At 55.8% G+C, this 20,402-nt stretch overlaps 1 protein-coding gene across 1 annotated transcript in view; it reads left to right on the forward strand.

The window, feature by feature from the left end:
- The window catches only part of ABCA3 (ATP binding cassette subfamily A member 3), a 32,311-nt gene extending 12,410 nt beyond the window's left edge, over positions 1-19,901 (forward strand). Inside the window, exons 7-31 of the mRNA XM_017808687.1 lie at positions 157-273; positions 790-910; positions 1,780-1,953; positions 2,616-2,797; positions 3,942-4,088; positions 4,379-4,508; positions 5,232-5,386; positions 6,160-6,315; positions 6,611-6,821; positions 7,093-7,243; positions 8,196-8,294; positions 8,448-8,640; positions 9,473-9,776; positions 10,249-10,522; positions 11,440-11,644; positions 12,098-12,317; positions 12,552-12,710; positions 13,155-13,327; positions 13,622-13,756; positions 13,884-14,078; positions 14,621-14,808; positions 14,957-15,127; positions 15,502-15,689; positions 15,782-15,855; positions 17,270-19,901. Coding sequence (XP_017664176.1) covers positions 157-273; positions 790-910; positions 1,780-1,953; positions 2,616-2,797; positions 3,942-4,088; positions 4,379-4,508; positions 5,232-5,386; positions 6,160-6,315; positions 6,611-6,821; positions 7,093-7,243; positions 8,196-8,294; positions 8,448-8,640; positions 9,473-9,776; positions 10,249-10,522; positions 11,440-11,644; positions 12,098-12,317; positions 12,552-12,710; positions 13,155-13,327; positions 13,622-13,756; positions 13,884-14,078; positions 14,621-14,808; positions 14,957-15,127; positions 15,502-15,689; positions 15,782-15,855; positions 17,270-17,401 — 4,254 coding nt within the window. The 3' untranslated portion in view covers positions 17,402-19,901. The remainder of the gene's footprint in view (positions 1-156; positions 274-789; positions 911-1,779; positions 1,954-2,615; positions 2,798-3,941; positions 4,089-4,378; positions 4,509-5,231; positions 5,387-6,159; positions 6,316-6,610; positions 6,822-7,092; positions 7,244-8,195; positions 8,295-8,447; positions 8,641-9,472; positions 9,777-10,248; positions 10,523-11,439; positions 11,645-12,097; positions 12,318-12,551; positions 12,711-13,154; positions 13,328-13,621; positions 13,757-13,883; positions 14,079-14,620; positions 14,809-14,956; positions 15,128-15,501; positions 15,690-15,781; positions 15,856-17,269) is intronic.
- The last annotated feature ends 501 nt before the right edge of the window (positions 19,902-20,402 follow it).

The following is a 20,402-nucleotide window of genomic DNA, read 5'->3' on the forward strand; positions in this document are numbered from 1 at the left end:
ACCACGCCAGGCTGGTGGCTGTGCAGGGCCCACTCTGGTGGCACCTGGGGCTGCCACCTCCTCGCTTGTCCCGCGGGGCAGAGCCACCTCCAGGTCGCCCTGGCCATGCCCGGGGAGCACGGGAGCAGCCCTGGGTGACACCATGACCTCCCACAGGAGTACATGCGCATGATGGGCCTCAGCAACTGGTTGCACTGGAGCGCCTGGTTCCTCATGTTCTTCCTCTTCCTCCTGGTGTCCGTGTTCTTCGTCACCGTGCTCTTCTGTGTCAAGGTGAGTGTCTGTCCCCAGGCCATGAGCTCTGTGCTGGCAAGGCACAGGGGTGACAGAGCTGCTCTGCCATAGGACTGTCCTGGTGTCCCAGGGCTCCTCCGAAGGCTGGAGTCAGCCTTTTCCAGAGCGAGGTGGGCAGTGCTGCCCCACAGCTGTGTTCATGGCAGGGGGGACTCCCTCGGAGGGGCCTGGGGCTTGGAAGCCCCATGAACACTGTGCAGAGCAGGACCACCCTCCTACAGCCCTTGGAGGGACTTGGGCTCTTCCCTCTGCATGTGCCCACACCATGGGAAGCAGGAAGGGGCTGCTCAGGTGCTGGCCAGGCTGTCCCCTGCCCCTTAGACCCCATGTCACATGAAGGCCAGCTGTATTTCCTTCCTCTGGAGTGGTCTGGGAGTTTCTGGGTGTTCTCATCCACCTCAGTTTGTCTCTAACCCTTGGAGAACATCTGGTCTGGGCTGCCTGCACGTGCTGCAGTCACGGCTGGCTCTGGGAGTGACCAGATTGTCTCGGCAGGTGAGCGAACAGGGAGCGGTGCTCACCAACAGTGACCCCACGCTGGTGTTCACCTTCCTTGCCATCTTCTCCATCTCCTCCATCTCCTTCAACTTCATGGTGAGCACCTTCTTCTCGCGAGGTGAGTCCCACCCTGGTCCCTCCTTGTGTTGCTGATCACTTCCACATGTGGAGGGGAGGGGTCTTTCTTCCCGTTTTTGGCTGCCTTTTCCACACAGTGGGTGGGAGGGGATGTGGGTGCTGTTGCTTCCCAAACCAGAGCAGGTCCAGAGGAGGTTGCAAAAATGCTCCAAGGGCCGGAGCCCTTCTGCTCTGGAGGCAGGCTGGGAGAGCTGGGGGAGTTCACCTGGAGAAGAGAAGGCTCCAGGGAGACCTGAGAGCCCCTTCCAGTGCTTAGAGGGGCTCCAGGAGAGCTGGAGAGGGACTTGGGACAAGGGCCTGGAGGGACAGGACAAGGGGGAATGGCTTTGAGTTGAAATAGGGGAGATTTAGATAGGGTATTAGGAAGAAATTCTTGGCTGTGAGAGTGGTGAGGCCCTGGCACAGGTTGCCCAGAGAAGCTGTGGCTGCCCCATCCCTGGAATTGTTCAGGGCTGTGTTGGATAGACCTTGGAGCAACCTGATCTGGTGGAAGGTGTCCTCGCCCATGGCAGGGGGTGTGGAACGAGATGGTCTTAAAGGTCCCTTCAAATCCAAACCATTCTGTGATTCTATGACAAGCTCATGCCTTAGGGCCTCATGCTGCTGTCTCGCGGCCCCAGGACTCTGTGCTCTGGGGTGTGCAGGGCCTTCTGCAGCTGCCCACCATGGGGTTGGGAGCCAGATGTGGCTCCTGCCTTGCTGTGGGACATGGGCTTGTCCTCATCCTGTCTCCATGTACCCAGCCTTTGTGCCAAAGGCTGGAATCTCCCTGGATGGAAGGCTGGTGAGGATACTGGGTGACATCACCGTGTTACTGACGTTTTCCCTCCCGCTCTTCCCTGCTGGCAGCAAATGTCGCGGCTGCTGCTGGCGGCTTTCTCTACTTCTTCTCCTACATCCCCTACTTCTTCATCTCGCCCCGCTATGACCTGATGTCCCACAGCCAGAAGCTGGCATCCTGCCTCATCTCCAATGTGGCCATGGCCATGGGGGCACAGCTCATCGGCATGTTTGAAGGGAAAGGTGAGCAGTGCCATCTGTTCCTGGGGAGGGAACATCCTGTCCCTGGGGAGAGGAGTCAGCCTGATTTTCTGATGGGATGAGACTGGCTTGGTGAAAAGATGTCGGGGAGAAGCACTTTCCTGCTCCTAAGGAGAGCAGGAGGGTGAATTGCTGATTGCTTCCACACCAGGGGAGCCTCTCCATGCCCCTGGGCTGTGCAAAATACCATCATCACTTTAATTACCAAAGGAATTCTGTTCTAATGGCTAGGAACCATTGCATTTCCTCCTTCCTGATATATATCTTTAATTTCTTTAATTAATGAGCCTGCTGTTGGTTCCAGCAGAACCATGCATTTACAAAGTGCTGGCAGTAGACCAGTGGCTGTGGTGACAGGGGTGATGGTGGAGAAGGGGCCATTTCATCCCAGGCAGTGGCAGAGAACGGGGTGGAAGGAGCATGGTGGGATGGAGGGAGAATGGTGGGGTGGAAGGAGTGTGGTGGGGTGGGGAGCCTCAGGATATCAGTGCCTCTTTTCCCTCCATGCACAGAAGGGATTGTAGAGCTGTGCAGGTGGTCGTCGTTATAGAGCTGGGAACTGGGAGAGGGGATGCTCTCCAGTCCTGGAGAAGCCTGTGTCCTGCTGGGGATGCAGAGGTGGCAGTACCCTGTGTGCCTTGCAGGGACTGGCATCCAGTGGAGGGACCTCATGAAGCCCGTCAGCGTGGATGACAACTTCACCTTAGCCCAGGTGCTGGGGATGCTGCTGCTGGACTCGGTGCTCTATGGGCTGGTGGCCTGGTATGTGGAGGCTGTGTTCCCCGGGGAGTACGGTGTGCCACAGCCCTGGTACTTCTTCCTGACGGTGAGCTCTGCTTACACCCCTTCCCTGGGCTCCAGGGGCGTCATTTGGGGACAGTCACCACTTCTGTGCCATGCAGTGGGCCGGTCTGATGTATGAGAGTGGCACCATCTGGCCTCCAAAGTCACAGGGGCTGCAGCACGTCCTGGCTGAAGGCTTATGCAGCTGTAATTTTTTACTGCCTATGAAGGTCGTCTTGGCTTTAAATCTTTGTCCCGACACTTCTTGGCATGCAGGGTGTTGTTAAATGCCTCCATGCCCAAGCAAAGGCATTGGAGAGAAACCTCAAGTGTGAGCAACCAGATCCAGTCATCTGACACCCCCCTGAGCACTGCCATCCACTGCCAGCCCCCACGTGCCAGGGGGTGGGTGATGACTGTCACCTTGTCAGCTGAGCCACCCTCGCTCTGCCAAGCCAAACGCTCGGCATCACCTTCAGCAGCTGCAGCTGTAGTGGGCACTGTGGGGAGCAACACAATTCCTTTGGATCCTGTGGCTGGATCCCTTGTTTGATAGAGAGGCTTTTCCTCCTCCCCTCTAAATTCCTTATCCCAGCATGGTTTCACTCCAGCATCTCACTCCCTCTTGCAGCCAGGCCGGGGGAGTGGAGATGCAGCCATCTGCCAAAAACCGATTTTGCATCCAGGAGTTGTTGAATTGTTATTTCCACAGGGATTTAAGGTCACAAACATTTAACTTCATTCCCAGAGAGCCAGATGAAAGGAAAAAAGGCTGTAACTGCAGCAGGGTAGACTCCAGGCTGTTTGTATTTAGTGTGTGTCAGAGGTTTTGGAGGGAGTGATCATCCCTCTCATGGGCTCTCCTGGGCAAGGTGCTTCTGCCTGAGTGATTTTACTTCTCATTGAGATACTGACCTTTTCCATGGGGATGAAGATGGGGAAAGCTGCTCTGTAACCCCAGGCAGTCCTGCTGTAAGGGAGAGATGGAGGAAGGGGGCAAGGCAGGAGGAGCTGTCCCATCCTGTCTGCCCTGCCTGCTGAAGGTGTGCTGGTTGGCAATCCCAGATTGAGGAGAGTGGTCTGAAAGATCCCTAGGAGATGTCTGTGGGAGAGGAGGGTGGCCAAGGCTGGGGAGAAGAGATGGGCTCTGCCTATGCCTGAGTTCTCTCTCTCCCTTCCTCCATCAGCCCTCGTACTGGTGCGGGCGGCCCAGGACTGTTGTGGGGAAAGAGAAGGAGGAGGAGGAGGACCCCGAGAAGGCCCTGAAGAGTCAGTACATTGAGGAGGAACCTGCTGACCTCGTGTCAGGCATCAAAATAAAGCACCTTTCCAAGGTACCCACTGCTCAGCACGGCACAAACACACCATAATGTTGGTTTTGTAAAATCTGCTGCCTGCTGGGGACAGCAGGTAAGGCTGTTCCCAGAGCTGGCTGCATTTTTTGGTGGACTGAAGTGCTGGGTACTTACAGATAGAGTGACATCTGAATTTAACCTGAATTAGAGCTGTTGTGTACTGCAACACCCTGTGAGCATCCCAGTGGATGCTGGGTGGAGCTGAGGAGGTGGATTCCCAGAGCACTTGCCTGGAGTACAGCATCAACTCATTAATGTGATCTCTGCAGGTCTTCAAAGTGGGAAACAAGACAAAAGAGGCGGTCAAGGACCTCACAGTGAACATGTACGAAGGGCAGATCACTGTCCTTTTGGGACACAATGGTGCTGGGAAGACCACCACCCTGTCCATGCTTACAGGTAGAGCATCCTGCTGTGGGGCTGGTGTGGGGCAGGGAAGGGCTGATGGCTTGGCCCTCAAAGAGGAGCTGAACCTCATCTCTGAGGTTGGGGAGGGGTTTTTGCTCTTCCCTGGAGCACCTTTGGTTTGCTGAGCTGTTGGTCAGGCGTGCTGGGGTAGTGAGAGGGAAATGGAGGGAGCATGGGAGTCCCTGCTCAGCCCTCTACAAGAGTGGGATCAGCTAGTGGGGGAAATGACAGCCAGTCTTTGTGCTGGAGAGCCCTGAGAAGACACCAGACCCACTCTAGGATGGGTTTCTATAGGATTTGCCATGATAAGGCAGATAAGGGAGAACTAACTGGTCTTTGTCACCCTTGAGCTGCTGAGCTCCAGGGTGCCTGTTTTGGCATGATGGACACGGTGACCTTTGATGGTTCTCTTCTGTTCTCTGTTGCTCTGAGCTGCTCCTGGCAGCTCAGGGGGCTCATGGGACCTTCCTGGAGCCTCTGTCCTGACCTCTGCTCAGCTCAGAGCCAGGCTTGTTCCTTGCTGCACTGCCAGGTCCATGTCCCACCTGTGGGTGCCACACAGTCCACCCTGAGGGTGGGAGGAAGCTGTTGTACCCCAGCTTGAGCAGGAGATAGGCTTGCTCTGAATTTTGGCAGAAAGCTGCATGTGTGGGGGGATGCTCTTTGCCTTTGGGGTTATCCTGAGCCCTGAGGTTATCCTCTCTCCCCTGGCAGGGCTGCACTCCCCGACGGGTGGCCAGGCCTACATCAATGGCTACGAGATCTCCCAGGACATGGTGCTGATCCGCCGCAGCCTCGGGCTGTGCCCCCAGCACGACGTGCTCTTCGACAACATGACGGTGGAAGAGCACCTGCACTTCTATGCTGGGGTGAGTGTGGCACTGGGGGGCAGCCAGGCCTGGGGGAGGCACCCAGCAGCCACCTCCTGGCTTCCTGAGGGGTGAGATCTATCAAGTGGTTCCAGAGGAGGCCACGTAAACGGTCAGAGAGTGGAGGCCCTCTGTTCTGGAGCCAGACTGGGAGTGCTGTGGGTGCTCACCTGGAGAAGAGAAGGCTCTGGGGAGACCTGAGAGCCCCTTCAGTGCCTAAAAGGGCTCCAAGAGAGCTGGAGAGGGACACTGGACAAGGGCCTGGAGTGGCAGGACAAGGAGGAATGGCTTCCCACTGCCAGAGGGCAGGATTAGATGGGATATTGGGAAGGAATTGTTGGCTGTGAGAGTGGGGAGGCCCTGGCACAGGTTGCCCAGAGAAGCTGTGGCTATCCCTGGAAGTGTCCAAGGCCAGGTTGGACAGAGCTTGGAGCAACCTGGGCTAGTGGAAGGTGTCCCTGCCCATGGCAGGGGATGGGACTGGATGAGCTTTAATGCCCTTTCCAACCCAAAGCATTCTATAATAAGCAGAACAGCCCTTGCCTGCTCCTCCCACCTCATCTGCAGGCAGGAGCTCCCTGCTTGGCTGAGGGAGGAGTGGAGGGTCACTGGCAGCATGGCTCTGTGGAAAACCCCACACCAGCTGTGCCAACTCCTTCAGGGGTGGGCAGGAGCCCATCTCTGCTTCCCCACTTTCCTGCCTGGGTATGGGGAAGGGAGTGTGGTGGGGTTTGGCAGACCTGGGCTTAACTCTCCCTTCCCCCATCTGGCAGTTGAAGGGATACCCACCCTCCAAGTGCCCCGAGGAGATCAACCACATCCTGAGGATCCTCAACCTGGAGGACAAGCGCTGCTCCCTCACCAAGGCTCTCTCTGGGGGAATGAAGCGCAAGCTCTCCATCGGCATCGCCCTCATCGGGGACTCCAAGGCAAGCAACTTTAACGGGGTTCAGCTCAAACCTGGGGCCAGCACAGTCCTTGGGGTGGCTCTAAGGCTGTTCCTCACCCGTGGTGAGCCAGTGGGAGAAGCAGGGACAATGAGAAGGGGACAGGAGCACACTCACAAAGGGGACGATGCCCTGAGGCTCTGCTGCCTGGCAGCTGCTCCCCCAAACAAGATCACTGCTGCGAGGTCAAGGCTCCTCCTGGGTCCCGGGGTTGTCCCTCCTGCACTGCTGGGCCTCTCCCAGCCCTTCCTGACCTGCTGCCATGTCCCGGGTGCAGGTGGTGATGCTGGATGAGCCGACGTCGGGCATGGACCCGGCCTCTCGCAGGGCCACCTGGGACCTTCTGCAGCAGCAGAGGAGCAACAGAACCATCCTTCTGACCACCCACTTCATGGACGAGGCAGACCTGCTGGGGGACCGCATCGCCATCATGGCCAAGGGCGAGCTGCAGTGCTGCGGCTCCTCGCTCTTCCTCAAGCGCAAATACGGTACGGGAGGGGCAGCAGCCCACGCTCCAGGTCTGCTCGCCAGGGAGGAGCAGGATGAGGGCACAGGGCAGGGAGGGGACCTATTGCTCCTTGTCTGAAGGCTGGTTGCTCTCCATCCTGCTGTTCTGCCTCTCCTGAGGCCCATCCCCACACTTGCTCCTGCATTGTGTCCACAGCCCAGGCAAAGTCATGCCTGAGCATCCCTCTCTCCAGCCCCCTACCCGGGGCTGGAGATTGATCCTCCTCTCCCTTGTCTCGTGGCTCTACCCAGGAGCAGGATATCACATGGTGATGGTGAAGGAGCCCTACTGCAACCTGGGGGAGATCTCCCGCCTCATCTGCCAGTACGTGCCCAATGCCACCATGGAGAGCAACGCTGGGGCAGAGCTGTCCTTCATCCTGCCCAAGGAGAGCACGCACAGGTAATGCCATCGTCCCCTGCCTGGGGACCCTGGCTGGGACCCCTTGTCTCCACACACTGGGGCACACACTGTCCTTGTGGGCTTGCTGGAAAGGGGAGCTGCTGGTCAGAGCTGGTCTTGGAAAATAGGGTTCAGTTCCTCCTGCAGTGTGGAGGGTGGCACAAACAAGGCAGGCTGCTCTGGCTCCAAAATCAAATCTATGGACCCGGCAGTCGGGGGAGGTGATTGTCCCCATCTACTCTGCCCTTGTGAGACCCCATCTGCAGTGCTGCCTCTGGCTCTAGGGCTCCAACAGAAGGACATGAAGCTGCTGGAGCAAAGGTGCTCCGAGGGCTGGAGCCCCTCTGCTCTGGAGCCGGGCTGGGAGAGCTGGGGGTGTTCACCTGGAGAAGGCTCCAGGGAGACCTGAGAGCCCCTTCCAGTGCCTAAAGGGGCTCCAGAAGAGGTGGAGGGGGATTTTGGACAAGGGCCTGGAGGGACAGGACAAGGGGGAATGGCTTTAAGTTGAGAAAGAGGAGATTCGGATTGGGTATTAGGAAGGAACTGTTGGCTCTGAGGGTGGTGAGGCCCTGGCACAGGTTGCCCAGAGAAGCTGTGGCTGCCCCATCCCTGGAAATGTCCAAGGCCAGGTTGGATGAGGGTTGGAGCAACCTGGGCTAGTGGAAGGTGTCCCTGCCCGTGGCAGGGGCTTTGGAATGAGACAGTCTTTAAGGTCCATTCCAAACTCAAACCCTTCTGTGTTTCCATGATTCTGTGATAGCTGAGGCAAGGAAGAGCAGCTGATGGAGCCCAAAAGCTGCTTTTGGGAACAGAGGGATGCTCAGTGCCACAGGCAGCCCTGGAGTTGGCTGTAAGACTTAAACCAGCTGCAGGGCTGATACACAGAGGGTCTTTACCCTTGAGTGCCCCCTCTCATGAGCATCAGTGTCTAACATCTCACTTCTCCACTCAGGTTTGAGGCCCTGTTCACGGAGCTGGAGCACAGGCGGGAGGAGCTGGGCATCGCCAGCTACGGCGCCTCGGTCACCACCATGGAGGAGGTTTTCCTGAGGTAGGAACGAGGGATGACCCATCCCCATGTGGTTTGATGATGTCCTACATAGCTCATGTGGGGTTTGCTGCCTTGGGTTTGGCTTCCTCAGCTCAGAACCGCTTGATCCGACCTGGGCTTGTATTGCATCACCTGCTCTCCCTCCTGGCACAGGGTTGGGAAGCTGGTGGACTCCAGCATGGATATCCAGGCCATCCAGCTGCCTGCCCTCCAGTACCAGCACGAGAGACGCTCCAATGACTGGGCCATGGATGACTCGAGCAGCCTGAGTGGCATGACGGACATGACGGACGACAGCGGGGCTCTCATCACCGAGGACTGCTCCAGCATCAAGCTCAACACTGGAGTGAGCACTGGGGGGACGGTGCAGCAGGAACAGGGAGGGGGCTTGTGAAGAGGGGGTTTGGAGCAGGGTTACCAGGTAGAGCTTTCCCCATGGCTGATCTCATGACATGTGGCTTGAAATTGGAAGATCAAGTTGGAATCTGTGTTTTTAGGGCAAATGACTTTTAGGGTTGGTGGGATTGGTCACTGCCATCCTCTTTGTGTTAATCTTGACATCTACAGAATTGCTCTTCGAGGTATTCCAGGTGGTCTAAAGTGGTTTTCACCTACCGTTGCTCCATCACTGGGGTTGAAAATCCATCTTCCTTCCCTGGCTAGGCTCGTGTCCCAGATCCTGCACAGCCCTTCACACCCCGCTGCCTCTGCGCCTGTGATAAATATCCCTTGTCTTCTCAAGGGTACGTCTCAAAGGCAGAGGGGGAGAAGGGTGTTGCAGGGTTTGGAAAGCAGAGAAGGTGCTGGCAGGGGCTGGGCTGGGCGCTCCAGGCGTCTCACCCGGCCGCTTCGGCAGCAGCCGCCCCACAGTAATCCTCTTTGTGAACCTCAAATGCTGGGAGGTGGAGGAAGGTAAAGGTCATGGCTGATGCTGCTTTTAACACCTGAGATCCCAAAGTGGCTGTGTCTCGTTCAGAAGCCAGGGAGTCGGATGTGCTGAAGCCAGGCAGCTGCCCTTCTAATCCCTTGACAGGCTTGGCTGAGAGCAGGCTCTGCTGCAGGCTGGAGGGTTGCATGCAGGATGAGGAGTGGTTTTGGAGTCGTTTCCCCATCAGCTGTGTGGGGCAATGTGTCCACAGCCAGCAGGGCTCACCTTGACCTGACCTCTCCCCTGCCAGTTCTACCTGTGCTGCCAGCAGTTCTACGCCATGTTCATGAAGCGAGCCATGTACAGCTGGCGCAACTGGAAGATGGTGGCGGCGCAGTTCCTCGTGCCTCTGATCTTCACTGCCTTTGCCCTCATCGTGGCCAAGACCTTCCCGGGCCCGCGGGACTCGTCCCAGCTGCGGCTGACACTGGAGCCCTACGGCCAGACCGTCGTGCCTTTCTCGGTGCCGGGCGCCGCGGGGCTGTCCCAGAGGCTGGCGGAGCAGTACGTGGAGCTGCTGGATGCCCAGCGCCAGTCGCCGCTGGAGGTGCTGGGTGAGGGCTCAGGGACAACCCATGGAGCAGGTGGAGCCACTGGTGCAGGTAGTTTAGGTCCGAGCCACAGCGTATCTGACACATTCCTGTCTATCCGCTCCTGCGTGGGAGTGTCCCAATGTTGGCAAGACCCCTCCTCACTTGAGCAGAGCTGCCTTCTTCGTAACCCTGTGTTTGTGGAACAGGCTCCCCTGGGCAGTGGTTGCAGCCCCAAACCTGCCAGAGCTCAAGGGGTGTTTGGACAATGCTCTCAGGCACATGGTGGGATTGTTGGGGTGTCCTGTGCAGGGCCAGGAGTTGGACTTGGTGGGCTCCCATGGGTCCCTTCCAACTCAGGAGATTCCATGGATCTGTGTTTCTGTGATCAGGTCTAGGGTGGGCCACCAGGGCTGGGGTGCCTGGGGTCTTTTCCAGTTGGCCCCATTTAATTCTCCTGCGATGGACTTGCTCCTGACAGTGGTGTGTTTGGCAGGTGGCTTGGAGGAGTACCTCATCTCACGGGCCTCTGAGGAAGGGGGGGCCTTCAACGAGCACTACATCGCAGCCGCCTCCTTCGAGGGCGCCGGGAACCGCACGGTGGTGACCGCGCTCTTCAACAACCAGGCCTACCACTCCCCGGCCACCGCCCTCATGCTGGCTGACAACGCTGTCCTCAGGGTGCTGGCGGGCCCCAACGCCTCCATCACCGTCACCAACTACCCCCAACCCCGCAACATCACTGAGAAGGCCAAGGACCAGCTCATGGAGTACGTGTGATGGCACAGTGCTCTACAGTCTTCCTGCTAGGGCCCGTGGCTCCTGTGGGTGCAGGGTGGCTTGGTTGTGCTGGGGTCAGTGGAGGAGCCAGGCTGGAGCTTCTCAGACCCAAACATAGCTGTGATTACACTCAGGAGGACAAAGGAGCAAAGCTGTGGAGGTGACTTACCTGCCTGAGCCTGGAAGCCACATCACCCCACAGACATGTCTCAGAGGTTGGGGTTGGTTTTCCTTGGGAGGTCAGAGCAGGGAGTCTGTGTGGCTGTACACTTCACAAAATCCCACATCTGGGGTCTCTCAACCTCTCCTGTACGGAGAGGCCATGCATGGGACCTTGCCAGGGCAGGGTGAAGGTTTGTGGTGGGCTGTGCAGGGTGGACTCTGTGTGGGAGATGCTCATCTCACTGGGGTGTTTATTCGGCATGCTGGGGGAGTGTAGCCAGCTTGTTCCAGCTTCTAACTTCTTGCAGCTTCTTCTCTGCAAGAAGCCTGGTGTGGGTGTGCTGGCCACAGCTTCCTCATGAGGGGCAGCAGAAGGGCAGCACCAATATCTGCTCTCTGTGACCAGTGACAGGACCCAAGGGAATGGTTGGAGCTGTGTCAGGGGAGGGTTAGGCTGGACATCAGGAAAAGGTTCTTCCCCCAGAAGGTGGTCAGGTACTGGAACAGGCTCCCCAGGGCAGTGGGCACAGCTCCAAACCTACCAGAGCTCAAGGAGTGTTTGGACAACACTCTCAGGCACATGGTTGGATTGTTGGGGTGTCCTGTGCAGGGCCAGGAGTTGGACTTGATGATCCTTTTGGGTCCCTTCTCTCGGAATATTCTGTGATTCTGTGCTGTCCCTGTGTGGCCTCAGCGTTGGTTTCTCAAGGTGTCCCTGCTCTCACCTGCCCCTCTGTCCCCACAGAGGCCAGACTGGGTTTGCCATTGCCATCAACCTGCTGTACGGGATGGCCTCTCTCGCCAGCACCTTCGCACTGCTGCTGGTCAGCGAACGGGCCATCAAGGCCAAGCACGTCCAGTTCGTCAGTGGCGTCTACGTGGTCAACTTCTGGCTTTCTGCCCTGCTCTGGGACATCATCAACTTCCTCATCCCTTGTGCTCTGATGCTGGTGAGTTGCCCTGGTGCCCTCCACATTGGTGGGAGCGCTGGGTGCTGCTCTGGGATGTGTGAGGTTGCAGGGAAAAGGACAAGGCCACTGGTGTTGTCTCAGTAGAAAGGACCAGCAAGAAAGCTGTCCCTTGATCCTGCTGGCAGCTGGACCATGGCCAACCAGCTGGGGCAGTTGACTGCAGCCTCTGGCACCTGAATACTTGGCTATGGGCACTAGGAAATGTTAAATCCATGGGAGCTTGGACAGGAAATTCCCAGATCTGCCCTTCTGCATCCCAGTCTGCAGAAAGGGCGTCCCTGGGGACAAGCCCAGGCTGCTGGTAGGACCCATCTATGAGGGGTTCTCTGGGTCAGTGCAGTGCTGCTGTTACCCCAGTGTCTGGGCTGCTGAGACAAGATGTTGCTTGAGATTAACCCAAATGTGCGTTCTCCCCACATTGCTGTGCCCCAGGTGATATTCCAAGCCTTTGATGTGCAAGCCTTCACCCAAGACAGCCACCTCGTTGATGTGATGCTGATCTTCCTCCTTTATGGCTGGGCCATCATCCCCCTCATGTACCTCCTCAGCTTCTTCTTCTCAGTGGCAGCCACGGCCTACACCCGACTCACCATCTTCAACATCCTGTCTGGCACTGCCACCTTCCTCGCTGTCACCATCATGAGCATCCCGGGTAGGTCACTGCCCTCTGTACCTGCCCAGTCATCACCAGGACAGTCCAGCCCCCAAGGGAACTCTGTCATCCCAGGGCTGTCCCCACACTGGCAGTAAAACCCTACAACAGTCCATTCCCACCCATTAAACATGACAGAATATGTTTGATTTCTTTCTGAACTTGGCAATATCAGCATCTTTCTCCCAAACCAGCCGTCTCCAATCACCTGATCTTCCTGTGCTCCTCTTTCAGAGCTGGGCTTGGTGGACCTCTCCAAAACCTTGGATAAAGTCTTTCTTGTCTTACCCAATTACTGCTTGGGCCAGTGCATCAGTGACTTCTACCAGAATTACGAGTTCATTCAGTTCTGCACCTCCTCTGTTGAAGCCATTTTCATCTGCAAGGCCTTCAGTGAGTTGGTTGGTCCTCACCTGGCCAACCCACCATAGCCACACTGGGGTTCTCTGTGGGGTGGGTGGTGGAGCTGAGCAGTATCATGGGGCCTCTACTTGGGCAGTAGCTCCAGGTACCATTTTAAACCAAAAACTGGGCAGTGTTTGACACTCATAGGTGATCCAATTAAGGATTGGAGGAAAATGTGGGCTAGGGAAAGTTTCATAGACAAGTAAAAAAATCCCAAGATTGGTGTCCTCTGCGTACCTCCATTGAGCATCTTCTGCCAGATCCCTTCCAGACCCAAATCCTCTTGTGGGAACTGTTGGAAAGAGCTGTGCGCAGGAGAGGATGGAGAGGAGTCTGGCAAAGCTTTGGGCTCACAGATTGCTCTGGAGGTTATGTGCTCCTCCCCTGAGTGTGGATTGATCCAAGTGTTGATTTTGTTCCATCCCTCCTCAGATATCAGTTATCAGATGAACTACTTTTCCTGGGAGACGCCTGGGATCGGGCGATACCTGACCTCCTTGGCCGTCCAGGGTTTCTCCTTCCTCTTCCTCCTCTTCCTCATTGAGACAAACCTTCTCTGGAGACTGAGAACTCTGGTCTGTGGCATCTGCAGGCGGCGGAAATGGGTGAGCAGAAGTGTGTGGGAGGGAGCAGTGAGGAGCCCTCCAAGCCCAGCCCAGGAATCCCTGTGAGCTGGAGACAGGCCCCCTTCACCCAAATCATCTTCCCAGGGAGCATCCCTGGAACAGGTTGCTCAAAGGGGCTGATCCCATTGCGTTTATGGGTTGGGAAAGGGAGTGAGGCGTCCCCAGAGGTGGCTGATGGAAGGGATGGATCCTGCTGGGGTTGGGGACACTGGAGGAACCCATTTGTCCCCCACCAGCCGGGTGACACAGGGTGTGTCTCCCCCGTGTGTTCAGGTGGCACTGCTGAACCGTGTGTCTGTGCTGCCAGAGGACAGGGACGTGGCAGATGAGAGGAAGAAGGTTTTAGAGTCTCCACCAGAACTGCTGTCATCTCTCAGCAGCCCTCTGGTCATCAAGGAGCTCACCAAGGTGAGGAGAACGTGTCCCTGAGCATCCTGCTGCTGAATGAGCTGTGTACTCCTGGGGCTGGCAAAGCCACCCCTTGCCTTGCCGTGCCATCAGATGGTGACACATGGCTTTGTGCGTTCCCCACCAGGTCTATGACAGCCGGGAGTCCCTGCTGGCAGTGGACAGGATCTCCTTGGCCGTCAGCAAAGGGGAGTGCTTTGGCCTCCTTGGCTTCAACGGAGCAGGCAAAACCACCACCTTCAAGATGCTGACTGGTGACGAGAGCATCACGTCAGGGGACGCCTTTGTGGATGGGCACAGCATCCTGGCCAACATCAAGAAGGTACCGAGGGCTGCAGGGGCAGAGGGCAGTGCTGCAGACAGTCCTGTGCCTGGCTGGGCTGAGCCACCTCACAGGTGCCTCTGTGCAGGATGTGGCTGTAGTTCCAGGGGTGGCAATATCCCAGGGGTATTGTGTCCTTGGCTGGCCCAGCTCTCCATTATCTGGTCATGTGGAAGCAGTCCCCTCTCCACTGGGATCACAGATATGATACAAATGGAAGCCAAACCTTGTGAGGGTGGCAAACCCTTCTCCTGAGATCCTGGAAATCCCAAAATGGTCCCTCACAGTGAGGAACCAGCTTGGGAGTGGGCAGTGTGAGCCCACCCAGTTGTCACCCAGAGACACGTTGTCTGTGTCCATCCTTGCCAGCCCCACTGCTCCAGCAACAGGAGCATTTCCATCTCATTCCACCTGTGGTTTTGGAGCTGTGGCTCAGCCCCCATCATTCCTTGAGGAGCAGCAAAGCCCTGTGGGTGCCCAGGCACCTCCTGGCCCGGAGACCTGCCTGTGAGCTAATTCCCTTGGGTTCCTCTCACCCCCAGGTGCAGCAGCGGATCGGGTACTGCCCGCAGTTCGATGCCCTGCTGGAGCACATGACGGGCCGCGAGACGCTGAGCATGTACGCGCGGCTGCGGGGCATCCCCGAGCGCTACAGCGGCAGCTGCGTGGAGAACATGCTGCGGGGGCTGCTCCTCGAGCCCCACGCCGACAAACTCGTGAGGACCTACAGGTGAGAGAGGCGTGGACAAACCCTGTGTCCGCTGCCCTGGTGCTCCCTGGATCTGGATCTCTGTTTACATTCCCATCTTCCTTTTTCAGTCGACTTGATGATCTTGGAGGTTGTTTCCAACTGTAATGGTTCTGTGATTCCTCTGCAGTGGTGGTAACAAGCGGAAGCTCAGTGCTGGCATTGCCCTCATTGGTGGTCCCCCCGTGATCTTCCTGGATGAGCCCTCCACTGGCATGGACCCCGTGGCCCGGCGTTTGCTCTGGGACGCGGTGACACGGACGCGGGAGTGTGGCAAATCCATCATCTTCACCTCCCACAGGTGACACTTGGCTGGGCAGGGCTCAGAGTGAGAGATCAGGGAGAGTGGACCCAACTCCAGAGCCTGGTGGGTGGGCAGTCCCTGTCTGCAGCCAGGGGCTGGCTTTACCTAAATCTCCCTCCTCCAAAAGCCTAGAGAGGAGGGAATACACCTCCAGCCACGTTGCAGAAACTTCTGGTGTTTACATGCCCAGAGAAGCTGTGGCTGCCCCATCCCTGGAAGTGTTCAAGGCCAGGTTAGATGGAGCTCTGAGCAACCTGGTCTAGTGGAAGGTGTCTCTGCCCATGACAGGGGATGAGACTAGATGAGCTTTAAGGTCCCTTCCAACCCAAACCATTCCATGATTCTCTGAACGAGTCCTCTCCCTCCTGCAGCATGGAGGAGTGCGAGGCGCTGTGCACACGCCTGGCCATCATGGTGAACGGGCAGTTCAAGTGCCTGGGCAGCCCCCAGCACCTCAAAAGCAAGTTTGGCAGTGGCTACACCTTGCTGGCCAAGACACGGAGCGAGGAGGAGGGCGAGCTGCTGGCCTTCAAGGCCTTCGTGGAGAAGACTTTCCCAGGTACTGTGAGCCCTCGGAGGGAGGACAGGGTGCTGGGTGTGAGCTTCAGCACATTCCCTAACCCAGAGCCTGTCCTTGCTCGTCTTTCCCAGGCAGTGTCCTGAAACATGAGCACCAGGGCATGGTGCATTACCACTTGACCAACAAGAACCTCAGCTGGGCACAGGTAAGGGGGTGCTGGAGCAAATCCCCTGTTTGCAGGAGGAGAGAACCCTCCTCCTGCCCCTTTGCATGCTCTCAGTGCTTTGCTTCCAGTAGGCATCATTCCCACCCTGATATCCCAGTGGGAAACATGGCATGGGTAGGCACCTGCCTGCTCCTGTCCCTCGGCCCCTGGAGCCCCCTGGCACCCCAGCTTTGGGTGTCACCCTGTGGTCCCACCAGGGCTGTGGGCAATGGCTTTACCCAACCGTGGACCCTGTAGGATCCCAGCCCAGGGATACAGATAAAACCCCATGGGTGTACATATATATATATGTGTGTATATATATGTGTGTGTATATATGTGTGTGTGTGTATATATATGTGTGTGTATATATATATAGTAAGTATAGTATGTAACCATCTGCACAGAATGTACATAGGTAGTAATATATGGAATATATACATAGTATATACAGATATATATTATCTATCTCTGTAATACTATCTGCCTATATATATATGCTATCTATATATAAATACATGTATACAGAGGTATACATAGTATACAGATTGTTTTCATATGCAGTATATAGGTATATATAGGGTTTTATATATCTGTATATTATATACAGTATGTACAGTGTATATATTGTGTATATACACTATATTATGTACATGTATATTATATACATTACGCTATATTATCCTATATACACTGTATATACACTATATAATATATACACTATAAACACTGTATATGGTATATATAGGTTTTTTTATTTATCTATATACTCTATATAGTATATGGTGATACTCTATATATATATCAATTACATATATTGTATAGAATATATAGAGACTATATAGAGTACATAGTATACAGATTATATAAAAACTACATATAGTTTATAAATATATATGTGTGTTTATATTTATAAATATTTTAGATATTATATATAGCTATATATAAGCTAGCTGTATGCTATACGCAGGTAGTTATGTATATAGTATATATACATATATATGTGTATATATAGTATGCTATGCAGGTTTTTTAAGATTATGTAAATATTTTATATATATTATGTATTAGCAGCAACCCTGGGCTGGGATTCAAGCCCAGTTGTGTATGCGTGTGTGTGTGTGTGTGTGTGTATATATTCATTTATCTCATATAAATATGTAAAATGTTCATATACACAGCATATATTTTTAAATGGAGTCAGATACTCTGCTAAATAATCCATCTCCTGGCTCCCCCCCCCTTCTGCCAGGAAAGGTGTCACTTCCACAAGACTCCCTGGAGATAAAAAGCTTCCTCTGCTTTCCCTGTCACAGTGTGGAGGTTCCCTGTCACAATCTGAGGGTCCTCCTGGCAGCCTGGGGATCCCCCCTGCCAAGTCACACTGCCCTAATGTCTGTGCCCTCCCTTGCAGGTCTTTGGGGCCTTGGAGAAAGCCAAAGAGAAGTATCGCTTGGAAGACTACTCGGTGAGCCAGATCTCCCTGGAGCAGGTCTTCATGAGCTTCACCCGCTTCCAGCACTACACAGAGGACAGAGGGAAATGAGCCCCCCGGTGCCCTTCCTCACGGACTGGCCCCCAGCCTATACATAGTATATATAGAGACAGTAATTTATATATCAGCGTGTCTTAAATACTGTATAAATGTAAAACTTTTCACTGGGGAAGGGGGGAGAGGATGGCGGCGTTTCCTCGTGCTGCCGGGATCACCGGGATTACTGGGATCACCGGGACTGCCGCGGTCCGTGTGTGTGTGCACATGAGACACTGCCACTCTCCAGCCTTCATCCCACCCACACAGCAAAAAAACCTGCCCAAAAAGCTGGGAGGAGCCTGGATGGGTGGCGAGGGGTGTTGGGCTTGGGCTGGCAGAGGGGGAGTGGGGTGTCTCCCTGCTCCCCTCTTCCCTGCCCATCGCTCACACCCACTTCGTGGTCCTCGCCCGCATGTCGATGTGTCGTTTGGTGGTTGCTCGTGGTTTAGCAGGAGGCTGTCACATAGCTTAGGTCCAAACCGTCCCTGGGGTCACCAGGATTGCCCCTAGAAGCACTTTGTGTCCAGCTGGAGGGACACTGCACAGCTCCTGTCTGGCCCCTGCCTGGCATGGGACAGAGGAGGCTCCATCTCCTTTAACTGCTTGGGAAAACTCTGTCTCCTCCTGTCTGCTTGCCAAGCCTGGCCTGAGGAGCTGGCACCGACCTCAGCCATGCAAGGGGAGCTGTGTGGTGCCAGGAGCTGGCACTGGGTGAGAGGTAGGACGTGCTGCTGGAGCAATGCCTGCAGCTCAGCCCCTGGAACAGCACGTGATGGGCATGGCTGGAGAGCCAGAGCCTGGGCTGGAGGCAGCGGTGGGTAAGAGGTGCCACAGGGTCCCTGGGGACACTGCTGTGCTCAGTGGGATTTCACAGGGTGCCCGTGGACGTGGCTGTGCTCAGTGGGATGTGTCTGCAGTGCCACAGGGTGCCCAAGGACACTGCTGGGCTCAGTCTTGTGCCCATGCAGGGGTTTGCCAGCAGCACTGCCCCACACTGTGCTGTGCAGCCACAGGACCAGTTTGAAGCCAGCGATGCCCTGGCTGTGCCCATGTCCTGCTGAGCTCACCCCCTATGCCCACACAGCTCCAACCAGAGCATACCTGTCCCACATCCCCGTCCCCTGTTCCAGCAGCAGGCAGGGAGCGAAGGCCCTGCCCTGCCCCTGCCCAGCTCTGGGATGCTGCTGGGCACCAGCACTGCCCAGCCCTGCCTGTGCCCAGTCAGAGGCAGCAACTGGGATTTCTTTTTAGCGTTTCCCAGTGGTTGGGTTGCTTTTTGTTTGTTTGTTTGTTGGAAATCCATGTTGATTCTTGTCTGTCCTTTACTAGTCCCTGTGTCACCTGGGGCAGCCCCTCCGGCCGCTGCCCCGCGATCAATGCAGAGCTATTTGCACTATAGTACTACACACAATTGCACATAACTAATTAATATTTATGGAGAGGGGGGCTGATTCCCTCCCAGTGATTGCATTGTCAGGGGTTGGGTTACATTTTTGGGTTGGGTTTTTGTTCTTTTCCCCATGACTGACTCATTCTTTCCTGTTCCATTTTTTTTCCCTTTGCCTAATGTTGTTGTTCAGAACGATGGTGCATCATGTTACTAAGAATTTCCCCAGATCTTAACGATGTGTGTTTTATTAGCAAGCAGCCAGCAGGTGAAGGGCATCCCTGGACACCTTGGAGCCCTCTGGAGCTGCTGGCAGGGAGGGTTTGCTCCCTGGGAGCATCCTAGTGGGCAGCAGAGCCAGCCACTGCCAGGGCACCTTGCGGGAGGGACTCCCAGCACCAGCGACATCCTTGGAGAGGGAAGAAAAAGGGGGATGCTTTCTGCTGGAAGGGTGCCTGGAGCCACCAGCAAAGTGCTGAGACTCCCAGTACCTTTTATTTTTTTTTCTGGAAAGGGACATACAGCAGAGCCTCCTAGGTTTTGCCTGGCATAGGGAGCAGTGGGAATGTGGGGGTTGCAGGGGGTGAGATGCCAAATTGCCACGGGCTGGCAGTGCCCTGAGCACAGCAGTAACAGTACATGTCCTGTTGGGGTACTGGTGACCCCCTGCAAGGCTTGGTGCTGGGCAGGGGGATACACAGAGGCAGCATAACCCCCATAGTGCCCATGATGCCCTGGCAGAGCTCAGGTGAGAGGAGTCTGTTCACAGATGGCATCCCCTGACCCCAGCCCTCCCTCACTGGGGCCATCCTGGCCTAAAGGAAGAAGGGCTTAAGGAAGCAGCATTCCCCTGTCACATGGGGCTGTAACACCTTCCCTGTCACCAAGGCAGGTGCTGCTGGCTGTGCATGGTGCTGCTCCCAATTTCAGTCACAGCCACAGTGCCAAGGCAGGGAGCAGGACCAGGAGCTCACCAGACAGGTGCTGCCAGGGTCAGGCTGCCCTTGGCACTTCTCTGGCCTCCCAGGTGGGAGAAGCATCACAGGTCCCAGGTGGCTGCTACTCACCGCTGGCTGCAGTGTGATTGTTATTCCCATCATAGGAATAATAAAAACAATTCTTTTTCCAGTGGGTGTTTCCTGGCCTCCTTTGAAGTCAGACTCTGCTCAGGCTGTGCTGGCCTCCTGATCTCTGCTTTGGGGAAAAGGACATGAGGGAAAGAGGTTGTCCAACAAAACCAGAACTGGAAGAGCTCAGTCTGGCTGGGAAAAGCCCATGAGCTGAGGAATTTTTGTGTGGAAGCAGAAGTTAGGGTCCCCATTCTTTCCACCACAGGCAGCCACAACTGTCCTCTCTTAGCCTCCCCCAGACAACCATGGGTGAGGGGGAAATCCTGAGCTTGGGGCTCAAAATGACTTCTGGCCTCCATGGCAGTGAGGGACTGGCCCTGGCACCCTCATTCCTGTATCTTTCCCCACCTCCACACTGCAGCCTGGCTCTGAACCACAGCCAGGGTGCTCAGCCCCCCTGCAGGTGCCCCCTCAATCCCAAACATCACCTAAGACAGCACCAGCCCCTGGCTGAGGCCTGGGACATGGCACAGCCCCAGGACAAGGATGCAGCTCC

This window comes from Lepidothrix coronata, unplaced genomic scaffold (genome assembly GCF_001604755.1).
Source record: "Lepidothrix coronata isolate B3197 unplaced genomic scaffold, Lepidothrix_coronata-1.0 Scaffold24, whole genome shotgun sequence".
Taxonomy (NCBI): domain Eukaryota; kingdom Metazoa; phylum Chordata; class Aves; order Passeriformes; family Pipridae; genus Lepidothrix; species Lepidothrix coronata.